Raw genomic sequence first — 15,085 nt, 5'->3', positions numbered from 1 at the left:
ATCATCAAACATTGTGAATTCAGACATTAAGATTAACATTATCAAGTTACTTCTCCAAACAGGTCAACTGATATCTTACAGATCAACATCCAGCTAAACCCGAAGCTGTAGTGAAAGTGGGTGTGTGGGTGTTGTGTGTGACGCCACCGAGGCTGAGAGGACAGGTCTGGGAGCTGGGAAGGGGTGCAGCTGTTGGCTCTCCGGCCCGTTAATAATTTACGCTCGCTGGGCGTTTGAAGGTGGCTCTTCCTGAGAGCCGGAACCTTCTCACCTCAGCTCCACCTGGACCCGCCAGCACCAGGGCCAGAAGGGCCTTGCCTGCCACGCTCCCTGCTTATTCAACCAGCAAAGCTATTGTGGCCACAGGAGGGGCCATGCTTTAAATTATAAATACAAACTGATTAAACCTGTCAACAAAGTTGTTTTCCTTATTCTTTGATCGACATGAAAAAAGAAACACAATTGGACTGGAGAGAATAAGTACTCTTCAAAAGACACTGGGCTTCATTCCTCAAGTTTTTACTTAAATTTGTTCTTGAGAAAGGTCCTAAGAAAAAGTCTGTGTCCACACCTTTGTGCTCTTGAGTGTGTGTAGATTCTATTCTTACCTAAGAGCAAATCCCAAATAAGAAAACACTGGTGAATGTCAGAATCTTTGTGAAAAGTGTGTCAGTGGGTTTAAGAAGAAATTACAGTCTCACTTTATTTGGATAGTCCACTATAGTCCACTATAGCTTATCTACAGATGTTCATATTGTTAACAAATTATCTGTTGAAACTCAGTTGATTCCGAACAGTGGTGAGGTTAGGGTTAGGATCTGGACCAGGGTTAGGGCTAGAACCAAGGTTGGGTTTAGATTTTGGGCTGAGGTTAAGTTTAGGGTTAGAATTAGAGCCAGATCTAGAGTTAAAGTAAATTTATGAAAAAAAAGTTACGGTCAATTTAGTAGAAATTTAGTTGAATGAAACTTGAAAGTAAAATAAATATCTACAGAGCATCTAAAGTTGATTATCCAAATAAAGTGTTTCCGAAATTTCTTCTTAAGAACGGTTAGTGAATGATTTGAACATTATAATATACCAGTAAGAGCACAGCCAGTAAGTAGTTATCAGATAATTAAAGGGAAGAAATAACTATAAGAAATACATTTAAGGCAGTAATAACTTTTTGTACCCTTTGGAACTGTGTGGACAGAGATGAAGAAACTCTGAGGAGGTGTCTGGTTGTCAGTATCGGTGAGGAAAAAGTGGAAGCGGTCATGGCCTTTGAACCCACTGAAGGTGGTGTGTTTGTACCACAGGCGGTTCATCTCCACGTCCTCCTGAGTAAAGTTCTGACCTGCATTCAGGTCAGTCCATCCAACGTCTGTCTGTACACAAGCACACACAAGACACACAATGTGTTTTAAGATGTTTTATATATTACAGTAAATGCACACCGCTGTTCAAAAGTTAGGCCATATTAGTCATTTTTATATTTTAAATACAATAATACATTATAAAATATAGATTTAAATATGATAAACTAAACACCAACAGATATGGGTACTTTAGTAAAGTATTTTTGGGAAAACGAGTTTCAAAATGAGAAACAATAATAAAGCTGTAATAATAACTCTATATACTATATATATAGTATTGTTATATATTATATTGTTATAAAATTATATATATATAATTTATATGATTATACCTGCAATCAAAATAACAACATTGATGCCAAAATTCTGAATGATCTCAAACTTTTGAACAGTAGTATTATTACTTGGGTTCTCCTCAACAATTTAATACATTTATATATGTCGTTTAAATAACTATATTAAAACAACAAAACAAGATAAGTTAAATCAATTGAACCAAGAAGCATAACATTTTCTGTCTTACAATAATTTGCTTTGCACACATGCAGGTTGTGCTGGAAAACATTGATTCCAAACTTTTAAACAGTGATTCCAAACTGCTGAATGGTATCATTTATCATTCTGTCTTTCACATGTAGAGGCTAACCTTCAGCTGCAGAAGGCCAAACCTGGGGCTTGCATTGAGAACATAGTAGAGCTGGTCAGTGGGGGTGTCAGTGTCTTCTGCCTCCAGCACTACACTGGAGATAACCCTCCGATCTAGAGCCTCCACCTCCACACCTGCATTCCTGCACACACAGAGCAGAGCCAGAGACACTGAGGGCACAGTGGGCACCAATGCCAAGCCTGCACGCTCAAATGAATCCTAAATAAATAAATACGCAAATGCGGCGGAGCCGGCCGCCTTTAGAGGGAACAAAGGCAAGCGAGACCAGCCTGTCATTGCAATCCGAGAGAACATAAGCAACAAGGAAGTAAGCGACTGCCAAAAAGCCACATTATTTCTGCCTCTTTGGAGTTCATGTGCACCCTGTGCCAACTCAGTGAGTCAAAAAAAACATAGAACAACCCTCCTGATCTTAGGGGAAAAAGATGGGATAAAGCGTCGCGATTTACTGAAGGATGTAACTTCATTCCCAGTCACTCAGTCAGGGAGATGCAGATTCCCCAGCCACATGTGCCTAAAATCCACCCTCTCCCTTCTGTCCCTGTCCACTCTCCTCTGCTGAAAACACCTCCTCCCGCCCCTCCTTCCATCCGCCTTTCTGGCTCGGAATTTGTCCCAGGGCGTCCTTACTTTAGCAGCCGTGGCTTTTCATCATTGACTGGTAGGATGCGGACCCACGCCGTCCCCTGGACAGTGTGCCTGCCATCTGTCAGCTGCATGGTGAAACTGTCCTTAAGGGTTTCCGTGTCATCGTGCATATATATGATCTTCATTCCTGTGGACCATGGCAAGAGGTAAGTAGTCAAGGAATGCTCAAATATGGAAATAAAGCAGTGGCATCATAACACAATGTCTTGATATGGCCTTTCTGAAGGGATGGTTCAGGCAAAAATTAAATGTACACAATTTCCCCCTTAACCAAAAAGCAGTCAATCAGCCAAAGACATGTTTGCTGTCTTAGGTTTGCTTTTCTTTAGTTAGCTAATATAAGCTAATATATATAATAAGTAATGAAAGCTTATACTCCACCAGCGAGCAGTACCTATAACAGCACATGTTAGGGGTGTAATGCTATGCCAATTTCACACTGCAATATGATTTTGATAAAGAATTAGAAAGGAAATGCTAACATAACTTTCCCATTATTTAATTTATTTACTTATTACGTTTTTGGTAATGCTGTTGTTCGTTATTATGACTCATCACGATTAAAATAAACAAAAATCTCAAAATTAAATGAACCGAGCACTACAAGTTCATTTACAATCCGATCTTTTTGTTAATGAATATTTATATATTTATGTTTTTAATAACACACAGACACCCTTAAAATGCAACACTAAAAACAATCAAATTTAAAAGAAATATTAACTTAAATTAAAATACTCTGGCCCTACAAGGCCTTGACAAATGCAACAGCATTTGACCAGTTCTGAATTGTGGCAGCCTTCGCCTAGATAAAGCCAAGATAAAAATAAATGAATATCTGGCATAAACCAACACTTCAAAATAGACTTTTTGGAAGCTGTTAATGCTATTAAAATTCTTTTTTGCTGTGAATTAAGAGTTACATTAGAATCATCACCTACTAAAAGCAAACCTGGACATAAAGGAATATCAGCATTTAGGAGAAACAATCTGATCTTGTGTTTGTATATGAAGTGTGGTACTTACTTGCTGAAATGAATGACAGTAGGGATTTTCTAACATGACTCAGTCACTCCTAGAGAACCACAGAACTCTCTACAACTGAGTAATGGTGCAAAACAGAAGCGCATATGTTTATACACATCTGTATGGAGTAAGTTATTCGTTGTGTCTGTTGAAAAAATTGGCACTCAGTAGCCTTCTGTTTGAATTTTCAGGTGTATGTACAGATGCCAGAACACAACTGCTGTTAAATTCAAGGTGCAACGGAAAATTTGAATGAGAATCTAGGTATTTGATACTTGTGTTGCAGTCTACACACTGTCACTGCTAGATCTAGCACTCTTTGCTGATTATGTACTCTGCTTGGAAACCATGTTCATGAACAGGCGATGAACGTGAGGATGACTTTGATTGTTCCAGCTTAAGCTAAATCTCCGCTCTCCATTTCGAACAGCTTGGCTAATTATCCATCCAAGGTAGGATAACCAAACCAATATGACAATTAAACATCCAGCCACTATGGATGGGGTTTGGCCAGTGAAGAATGTATGGCTAGTCTTTTAGACTTAAAAAAAAAACAATGAAAGTATGGCAAAGTGGTGAGAGTGGCAGTCATGAAGGCTAGAAAACCACAAAATACTAATCATGCAAAACAAATGACCCTTAGGTGTCCTTCATGTACATTAATTTTTGGTGTGTATAATTACAAAACAATGTTTGAGCAATTCTTTTTGACTGACAGTATGTTGTTTGCTAATTCCCAGGTCACCTACGTTTCTGTGGCTTTACATCACTTTCTTACAGGGAGGGCAGCTGCGCGAATCACCGGGTGCACAGTGGCTGTGAGGTAATTGCGCAGGAAAGGACTTTGCAGATGAGGCAGAAGCACCACGGGCGCTCTGTGACCTCTGTCTCCTGCAACATCTGTTCAGCAAGCCTGGGCCCCAGAGATAACAAACCCGTGCCCTCTGGAAGGCACAGCGGTGGCCAGCCTCTTGGTGGGACACGACACTCACCAACTACCCCTTCACATCCATAGCAATACAGAGTGCCAAAAACTCCCACAGACACCTTTAAAAGTAAAGGTGTGAAAAAGCGTTCTTTGAGGTTCCCACATCAGGTTCCTTAACAAGCTATTTAATTAGTGGTTCTTTAATAAAAATGTATTTAAATCCACTCAACTGAAAAGTTCTTTATGGAACCAAAGGTGATTCTTCTATGGCGTCACTCCATAGTGTGCTTTTGGCACCTTTATCTTTAAAAGTGTAGTAGAGAAGTTCAGGGTTCTGGTGAAGAGAAGCTGACCTTGTCGGAGCGCTTGCTTGGTGAAGGACTGCACTGGTGGACTCCTCTGCAGGAGCTCTTGACCCATCTCTTTATACCGGCTCATCTCCAGCCCATAGATCCCGTTGAGCAGCATCCCGTGAGCAGGGGGCACCAGAACAGTGATGGTGAGAATGTCTGAAGGAGCGTCCAGGTCAACCGCATCGAGAATGGCCGGGTTCAGGTCTTTTATTCCTCCCTCCATGACCTTTGGTGAGAGACCTTTGGTTAGTGATGGTCACTAAAAGCCTTTTTTTTCTGGAATATTGTGCAGGAATAGATTTTTTTTCAAAACTTTGGAATCATTTGTTATATTTATATTTTTGTATTAAATAATAATTTAAATAAAACTATACACTGCTTTTAGACATTTATATCATTAGAAACTGATATTATTGACTGTATTAATTATTTGAAAAACAGCAAGAAATGATTATCTATTTAAAATAATTATTTCTCTTTTATAAAATAATTATAAAATAATTATCTCTTTTATAGTTATCCTTCTCAAGATTTGACCACCAATTTTGAAATATGATGCATTTTGGACAGCAGTTTTGGTTCATCATCAAATTTCATAATTCTTAGAGATTCATATTAAATATTTGAAAACTCCGACTAGGATATTCAAATAATTTATTTGCAACCTACGGAGCCCTGCTGGTGACATTCCCCAAAAAATAAATAAAATATAATATAAAAAATAAATAAAAATAATGCGCCATATTAACATGTGGGAATGAGATCCTAATGTGTGGCCATGAGTTAGTAAGGCATAGGAACAAGATAAATAAGTCGTGGCCATGACATAGTAAGGTGGGGAATGTGGTCAAGGCTTAATTTTCACGCATTAGGATCTCATTCCTACGCCTTACTAAGTTGTGACCACAACTTAATTATCTCGTTCCCATGCCTTACTGAATCATGGCCACGCATTGTTTTTGTTTATATGCGATGTCACCATCAATATTACTGAAAACACTGATTCCAAACTTTTGAACGGTGATTCCAAATGTCTGAACAGTACAGTAAAAGGATGACTGACTGTGAAGTTGTGGAGCAGCAGAGATGGGGTCTCATCATTGGTGGGGTTGATAATAACATAGAGGGGTACAGGCCCTGACTTATGGACTCCATCACTGACACTAATGGTGAAGTGGTCTGCTGTGGGCTCCACACCCTGGTGGACCGACTGGACGTAGTTGATGAACCCCGAGGTCAGGTGGAGCTGGCTGAAAGAAACTTCATTCAGACAATTTCACTTAGTGGAAGTCTATAAGAAAGCGTGTTGCTGTCATTAGTTTGAGTTAGGGCCCATGGATGAACACTGACCCACTCGGATTCCAGCGTTGCTCTTCTCAAAGCCAGGTGAGGGCAGGGTGTTCTCCAGAAAGCCATACTGAGGTGGGCTCTCCAGCTGAAAGATTAACTGCTCTGGCTTCGTGTCAGGGTCTGTAGCTGCCAGCACACCTCCACACAGACATACGCTAGAGCCCTCATCCACCACTAACATGTTTCCTAACAGAGGAAGAAACAACATAGGTGTTATTTATTGGTCAGTGTTTTTATGCATCATTGTTCAAAAGTTCAGAACCACTGATCACTGTGCTTAATATTCCGATACCTGCAGAAAATCTGATTTTGTCAGTAATCCAATCAACGCGTTTACATGCACTTGATAACACATGGTTTACATGAGTCAGGTTGTAATCAGATTTCTGCTTTGCAACCAGCCAATAAACTCACAGAAGAAGACGTGACATATATTTAAATCCTTCATTTCATCAATGTATTCGTTTTCAGCGTCAATCCAAAAGTGTTTTGCTGCGTCCCACAGCAACACCGCTTGCTTATTTCCAGTACTGCAGTCTGTTTTCGCACACGTGCAGACTGAGAAATCCAAAAGAAATCAGAGTAAGAGTTTACATGCAATGAGAAATCTGATTACTGAGCTAAAACGCAGCTTTCTTTGTCAGATTTCTTTATTGGATTTCTAGACCTTACTCCAACCTGAGAAATCTGAGTATGCTGTTTACATGACTATTTGAATAATCAGATAACTGCAGAAATCCGATTGTGATTGGATTATTGAGTACATGTAAACACACTCACTGTTACATATGAAACCAATTTTCTTACAAGTACATATATAAAATGATGGTGCTGTGGACATTTCAAATAATTTGTAGGAAGCCATAAAAACTGTATATATTTTAGATGCATCCAGAACAATGAACAGAACCAGTTTTCATAATAATTGAGAAAACTATGTAACGTTGAGAGTGACGTTATAATGAATATCCAGGATGCCTCATATTCAAATAGCAGGCATATTTAAAAAAGTTATTATTGAATAAAATAAGAATTACTAATGTGGAAAGTGATTCCAAACTTTTTAACTGTAGGGCATATTTTACCCAGGTATTTTTAAGCCACACTATTTCCATACTAAAAATTTCAGAGCGTTACTCCTTGGGATGCTTCCGCTCCCTTTATCAATTTCTTTATCTCAACAGCCACGTATCCCATGCTCACTCTCTCTCTCAGACTGCCCGCTGTTCTTTTTTAATTGGCTCTTCTTGCATTCTTCCTCTCTTTCTCTCTTTGTCTTATCTCTCTCTGTCTCTTTATCTTTCTTTTTCTCACTACCTCTCTCGCTCTCTTTCACGCACTCGCTGTCCCGCTATGCCACCCCCCTTGCGCTCCACTCATTTCGGCTCTTGGCCAGCCCGCTGCCACCTGGGTGCTGATAAAGCCATCATGCCCATGCTCACTGGCATCTGCTCCCATTTACTGCACTGATAAATAATGAATGGGGAATGGGCAAGAAGGGGGCTGTGTTTTGGATCAGGCTCTGCAACAAGGGGAGAAATTAATGACCAACAGTCTGGGATAAAGGTGATAAAACCGTCATCCCCGTGTGAGGGAAGAGGGAAAGCCAGATTCCCACTCGTTCCACTTGCTTAATGCTCTTATTCCAGCCATTCTTTATTCTGTGTAAATTAATTAAACAACGAACTCCATTTCGTCATAAACCTGTCCGGGTCTGGTGTTCGGTTGCAGTCCTGGAGAATCCTTCCCCGTTTTCTAGCCAAGGATTTGGAGAATTAGTAGATTGTCACTGGGATGGTACGCGAGAGGTAAATCTTGGCAGGTGGAGAGGCGGAGGGGTAAGCTTAGGCTGTGTCGTCTATTCTGAATGAGGGAAGCTTTATTGTGTTCTCCTCTGCCTCATTGTCCACTTTCTCGCAGGGAAGCCTGCCTGCTGTAGCGTTTTCTTGCTGTGTGCTCCCACCGTAATCTCAGTCAGCTGTACATTACTCCAATGCCCCTGAATACACCAACAGCCAGCATGTTGGGATTGCGTGCAGGCGTCTAGCTGTCACCCAGTCACTTTCCTCCTTCCTCTCTTTGTCTCCCAGTGGTCACTGTTCTCCATTGATAACTGCAGAGTTTCTTGTCAGTCCAGAGAGTTTAGAACAAATCCCTGCCTTGGCTTCAGCTCTTGTGAGTGAATAAATGTAATATAATGTAAATGTTGTGAGACATTGTGTATAGGGGTGTATGGGTGTACAGTGCTTGCCTCCCTGATAATCCCCATGCTCAGTATGGGAGACAATGATTAAGCGATGTTCCCAGCAGGATGCAGCGCATCAACAAAACAACGCTGAAAAATGCCTCGATTTATTGGTTAACTGCTTAATCATAAGACGCCTAGACTTACTATCATTTTCCTATTCTATTTAAAGTAATTCGGTAACCACATAGTTAATTACACAGTTATGTAATGAATTTAATTTATGTTTATTTTACATGCTGAATCTACATGTTGTATTAACAGCCTCTTTCTACTGACAGATTTTTTCTGTTTGTTTTTATATTTTTTCCATTTTTTCTTTCTGGAAAACAAGACTATACACACAAAAATAACTTTCATCCAATTCAAATTCATAAAAGAAATATTTCCTTTTGTACTTACAAGTCATTCAACCTAATTTCTTAGATTGTTTTAATGAGCTACTAATGAGGAATATTTGACATTAAATTAAACCATGCTTTTGATATCGCTGGCAATAACTGTTGACTAACTGTTAACCCTTTAAAATCCCAGGCTTATTACATACTAAGGCGTATCATTTAGTAACTCCAAGGCAAACTGGTTGAGCTGTTCTTAGGTTATAGAAATGTGTAATAAAACTTAGGGCCTCCAGGCAGGACCTAGCCTTTTAAGGGGTTAAATTACGATGCCTGTCATTAATAAGTCCACATATGAAAAAACCTTGGACAATAAAGTATAGATGACTGAACACCTTGTTAAATCTTCACAGCTCTACAGCCACCAAGCAATGAAAATAGTCTACAAACAATACTGCATGACTTCCACCAAAGTGATGGTGGTCCTGGTAGATGTTTACCTATGGTTATGGATGGCGGCTGGTTGTTAATAGGAAGCACAGTGATGTTGAGGTCATAGACAGGAAGTGTCCCATGCAGGGGGACGGGTGGTGGGACAGCATCTTCCTGGCAGCAGCCGTCTGTTGTTCCACCCTCCCCATCTGACACTATGAGAGTGACCGTGTCAGATACGGGGTCTGGGCCGATCTCACCGCCTACACACAGAGAAGCAGCCAATGAGGAAACATATACACAGGTCATTTTAAATAAACATAAATGCACATCATAGCTGGGTTAGGTGAATTGTCTTCACTCACTTCATGCCCACTTATATAAAATTAAAGCAAAGGTTTCTTTGAGTGTATAACAAACCATTTCGTTACTAAAGAACCATTGAAGATCCATCTTTTTAAGTGTGTACATAAGAAAATCTATTTCAGTTCACTTCTGCACTTTGAGGCAAGTGTCTGATGATTTAGGCATGCATTACTAGAAAGATTAGCCTTGAAGCTCCAGTGCAAACTAAATAAGCAAACTTTAGGCACAATGTCTTGGCTAACTAACTGCATTTGGGTTAAACTGGTAAAAGGGAAAAACTCCAGTAAACTTGATTTTTCCCCTCAACTATAGCTTCAGAATACAAATATTTTTGTACAATGTCGTACGAGAAGGTACTTATTTTGTTTCATTTAAAGTACATGTGGTAAGTTCTTGCTTTAAGTGCAGTATCTTACATATATTTACACATGGCAGTAACCACTGCTGCCTCTTACCTGTGTGCAGGTAGAAGATAAGGCCGTTGAGCACATCCAGCTGTGAGAACTTGTCCACGGTGACTCCGTCCCGCTGCAGCACCCCGCGGGCTGGGGTGCGAGCCAGCATGTAGGTGAGACGAGTATCGTCACTGTCCGCGTCTGTGGCGAATAAATACTCGGTAGTGATCTGCACACGACTGCCTTCCTCACAGGACAGTCCAGCCCTCAGGCCTGAGCCCAACTGAGGGGGCTCATCATTCACAGGGAGGATCTATTCATGGGACAATCTAACATTAACAAAAAGTACTGTTTTGGCCTGTCATTTAATAAAAATCCCCCCAAAATATCCTGGTTTACATAATGAAAATAATTCCTTAAGTTTGAGGGTCTGTATTTTATTAAGATTTCACTCACCTGTACTAAGAGTTCACTCTGGGCAGAGTTGATTCCATCTGTGATTGTGAGTCCTACACTGTCCTTCAAAGTCTCAGAGTCATCATGAATATATCTGCCAAAAGAAGGGTCTCAGTGTCATTTTATTATATCACAATAATGTTATTTTTGAGGGGTATGCAGCTCTTAGTCCAACCTTGATGTTTGAGCAGGGAAATCACCAAACTATACTGGACACCGGTCCTGTAGGACCAGAACCAGACACCACTGGCACTGGCAGTTTCTGACTGTTTGATTCTCGTCTTGCTTTACACATACCTGACTCTCAGTGCTTTTAGGTCCTGCAGGTGGAAGCTGTCCCCAACTGCCAAAACCACACCCTGCAGTTCCAGCGTCCCGTGCCTGGGTTGGGTCCGTACTTGCACCCTGAGTTTCTCCTCTGGGCTGTCTGCATCTCGCACCAACAGGTGCTCCTCCATCAGGAAACCACTGCCACCCTCCTCCACCCTCAGCAGGTTAGTGAATATCTGCAGTGGTGAGGATAAAGATGCAAAACATTAGCATGAAGGATTTTCATATGAGAAGATTGTTTTAACTGTATAAGAACAAGATTTTCTTCTGACCGTATAAGCAGAATTTGCACCAAAAGTTTACGCATGTCATTGCTGCCGTAAAAAATACCGATACTCTAATGGTTATTAAATAGTTCATACACGCTTGAACACATGAAGAAAAAACAGAACAGTGACCTGCTGTGAAAGCTCACATGTTGCTGGCTACTGATCTTACTTTGTCTTACTTTGATATAACAGCTCTATTTTACCCTTTTTATTAATTTGTTATACCTGTTTATTCAAGATATTTAATGTGTTTATGACCTAATTCATAACCATTAATAAGCTGATTTTGAAACCATTCATAAACCCTTTATAAGGGTAGTCTTATTCTAAAGTGGTACCAAAATACTCACACGAACAAAACTTTACAGAAGAGAGTAAAGACGTTTTTAACTTAACATCTGTTAATGTAACAATATATTTTTAATATATTGTAATTAAAAAGTAATTAAAAGTAATTTTGGACCATTTATATTAAACCATTCAGCATGAAATGTTCACACAATGGTATAAAAAAGGTATAAAAATGAACAATTATCACAATTATACAATTTTTAAAAAATCATGAGATTTACTTATGACAGAAAAAATTACACTAAACATGAACCAACATGAATATTTGTACAGTAAATTCAGTAGAAAGTAAGGATTTAAATGAAGGTAGCTTCATTACCTCTGGAGCCTGATTATCCACGGGCGTGACTGTAATATTGAACACAAGCCCAGTGAGAGCGCCGCCCTGTTGGTCACTTACAGAGAAGATAAACTGCACGAAGAGTGGCTCGGGACCAATATCCTCTATAGGGGGCATGTAGCCCACTTTGTGGTGGGTCACTGCATGCTAAGAAAAACAGCAAAAGGAAAATTTTTAAATGGTTTCATATTATTGTCAGACCAATCAGCAAATGAACTGAGAATGAGACTTACTGTGTCTCAACTGGAATGAATTTTTATCTCACACCTGAGTGAATGACCTGAGCACTGGAACCATGGCGTCCTTTTTCATGGACTTTGTGCTTTCTGTGTAGAAAAGTCTGCCTGCATCTGGGAGCCTGGAGAAAGAAAGTATATAAAAATACATATTTTGAAGAACACAGCATTGTCCTTTTGAATATCATTCAGAATCAGAAACTACGTATTAAACGTAAATCATGGTTCATCAGTCTGAAAGCGCACTGAAAAAGCCTGATCTTACAATCATTTTGCTTTATAACATTCAACAACGTTATAAAAAACATGAATTATCATAATTAAATAGATGCTTACTATCATGTTGAACATGTCAAAATTAACAAGGCCTAAATGCTCCAAGACATGATCAAAAACAAACCACGGTTAAGATATATTATATGTTTCTTTTCCACTTTAGGTAATAAACAGAGACATAGCACACACCCAGGCTTAGCAGGGCTGAAACAGGGCTGGGTGATGAGGTACATGAGGTCAGTGTCCGGGTGCTCAGGGGCTCGGAAGTGAAGGTGGCTCTGTGTGATGTAAACGACTTCGGTCTCTTTTACTGTGATGGAACGAACTGTGGCAGAGACCTCCACTGGCAGCTGATCCTTCACCGGGAACACATGAATCACCACTGTCTGTGAGTAAAGCAGTGGAGATAATCAAGTTTGAATGCAAACAGCATCTAATTGAAGACCTCATAACATAATCAAACAGTAATCTAATCAAGATCTAATAAGATGAGGCTTCAGAAAGCATTGGATAAAACAAATTTTCATCTACTCCTGTTTGAAGAAGATCTAATTTTAATATCTTATTGTTATTATTACGGTAGTAATAATATATACAATGGAACCATAATGCTAGTAATAATGCTAAAACACTTATGCAATGTAATAATGGTAACTGCAATACAGTAAGCAAATATTTATGCTTATCATAAATGTTAATTGCACTGCATTGTTTACAGCACATACTATATTTAGCATACTCTAATATTTAATACATGATATTACATTTAACTCACGTGTTTGTCAGATAGATTTGGAGGATGATGGATGTCAGAGAGGATGAATTCAAATGAGTCTTCAAACATTTCCTCTCCTGAGTGTCTGTAGTAGATCAGACCCTGAAAGAGGTCCCTCTGCATGAACGTTGTGACTGGAACACCTGCTAAACAACACAGCTGGTCACAAGTCTACATTTACACTGGTCTTACATAAGTCAATCACATCTACAAGAATCTTGGAAATGCTAGTTCTAGCTGCAATGCAACTAGCTTACCATATTTTTATTGCACTATACTAGACACTGTTGATCATTTTTACTTTACTGCATATCTACGTATCATATCTATTGTTTACATTTATTTTGGAGGTGTTTATAATTATTTTTACTGTTTTGAACTTATTTTTTATTGTTATTTTCACTTATTTTGTATTACTATTTATAATCAGAGTTCTTACATTTCTATAATTATGTATATTTCTGACCTTTACTTGCAATACTATTCTTTTGCTGTGTGAATTTCCCTCAGGGATTAATGAGGTGATCAATCGATCTATCTATCTATCTATCTGTCTATCTATCTATCTATCTATCTATCTATCTATCTATCTATCTATCTGTCTATCTGTCTGTCTATCTATCTATCTATCTATCTATCTATCTATCTATCTATCTCTCTATCTATCTGTCTATCTGTCTGTCTGTCTTTGATTTCAAGATGAATGAACATAATAGAAATGGTATGAAATCACAAAAGCTACCATTTCAGAGATACAACATTTGTTTTGATGGAAAAAATGTTCAGTTTAGTTTATTTGACACCAAAAGTGATATTTAATCAAAGCAAAAGTTGCAACACTAACCTGGGTCATGTGGAGAGGTCTTTTTGACCAGCTCACCAGCACGAGGGGAAGTAGTGATCTGGTACTGTATGTAGTCATCACTGGAGTCCAAATCTGATGCCAGGAGCATGTACTCCTCCACTAGCACTGACCCCCCCTCCTGCACCTCAAAGGCCACGTTATTGATGAGGAAGGGAGGAGTGTCGTCTTTGGGGAGGATGTAGATGGGGAACTTGTGACGGATGCTGTGGCGGCCGTCCATGATTCTGAAGACAATGTGGTCCCTAGTGGTATCACTGTCGGAGTGATGATACACCACCACACCCTCACGCAGGTCCTTCACTTTGAACATGAAGCCCTTTCCACCTGGGCAGTAATGAAAAAAATGCAGTTCAGTCATTCAGCATAGCACTACCAGGGGCACTAAAGCATGTCGGAATCTGCACTCTCACTCTCTGAAACTGATTCAGTGCCCACTTGGACATCTGACAGATCATACATTTTAGGTCAAAGGCAGTCTAATAGTGGACATAACTTTTTTGCATCCCCTCCCATTCTCTTCTGCTCATTATCTCATTCATCCTTATTTTCCACTCATGGTTTTATTCACTTTTGGACAAAAATGTGAAAAATCGCAAGTTTCATTTTTCTGCCTAAAGGCACATGGCTTACGCCCATAGCAGAAAAACAAAAAGAAAAATGGCGCCTTTCCCAGGCAATGGCTGCTGCCCATAGAGCGGATGGGCATCTTCTGCTTGCCAGGGAGACAGAAGGGCAAGGTCACCAGACAGATTGAGTGATGACTGGCTGCACAGCAAACCTAATTAGCAACTTTATCAAGGGGGAAACGGCTACAAGTCCAATGGAGAAACAACTTAGTAATTGGGCCCAAAGGTGGCTGTGGGCACCAGGCCCAAAAAAGCCTTGAAAAAATATGTTCTGTGTAGACACCTGACTCGAGAGGACAGAACGTGGAGGCAGAGGCACTGTTCCATTTGGCCGAAGGCGTTGGACCAGCCGAACGGTGACTTTCCCCAGGCTCGGAGTCCCAGAGTTAGAGGTGTGAGTGATTAATTCCCAATGTCCCACCAAGTCCTCTAGAGAGAGCGCGCCGTTGGAC

The 15,085-nt window shown here is 39.8% G+C and overlaps 1 protein-coding gene across 2 annotated transcripts in view; it reads right to left on the bottom strand.

Annotated features, from left to right (window-relative positions):
• The window catches only part of frem1b (Fras1 related extracellular matrix 1b), a 33,013-nt gene that overhangs the window by 11,727 nt on the left and 6,201 nt on the right, over window positions 1–15,085 (bottom strand). Inside the window, exons 9-23 of one of the 2 annotated variants that reach the window (XM_036586687.1) lie at window positions 13,987–14,331; window positions 13,143–13,288; window positions 12,557–12,753; window positions 12,123–12,213; window positions 11,835–12,002; window positions 10,863–11,071; window positions 10,566–10,659; window positions 10,170–10,422; window positions 9,417–9,611; window positions 6,334–6,519; window positions 6,047–6,243; window positions 4,984–5,209; window positions 2,659–2,803; window positions 2,008–2,149; window positions 1,175–1,370 (exon numbers count right to left, since the gene is read on the bottom strand). In XM_036586687.1, coding sequence (XP_036442580.1) covers window positions 1,175–1,370; window positions 2,008–2,149; window positions 2,659–2,803; window positions 4,984–5,209; window positions 6,047–6,243; window positions 6,334–6,519; window positions 9,417–9,611; window positions 10,170–10,422; window positions 10,566–10,659; window positions 10,863–11,071; window positions 11,835–12,002; window positions 12,123–12,213; window positions 12,557–12,753; window positions 13,143–13,288; window positions 13,987–14,331 — 2,790 coding nt within the window. The remainder of the gene's footprint in view (window positions 1–1,174; window positions 1,371–2,007; window positions 2,150–2,658; window positions 2,804–4,983; window positions 5,210–6,046; window positions 6,244–6,333; window positions 6,520–9,416; window positions 9,612–10,169; window positions 10,423–10,565; window positions 10,660–10,862; window positions 11,072–11,834; window positions 12,003–12,122; window positions 12,214–12,556; window positions 12,754–13,142; window positions 13,289–13,986; window positions 14,332–15,085) is intronic. The other variant, XM_036586688.1, reaches the window with a different exon arrangement.

This window comes from Colossoma macropomum, unplaced genomic scaffold, assembly GCF_904425465.1.
Source record: "Colossoma macropomum unplaced genomic scaffold, Colossoma_macropomum, whole genome shotgun sequence".
Taxonomy (NCBI): domain Eukaryota; kingdom Metazoa; phylum Chordata; class Actinopteri; order Characiformes; family Serrasalmidae; genus Colossoma; species Colossoma macropomum.
Note: the sequence above shows the minus strand (reverse complement) of the source record. Positions and strands in the feature narration are given on the sequence as shown.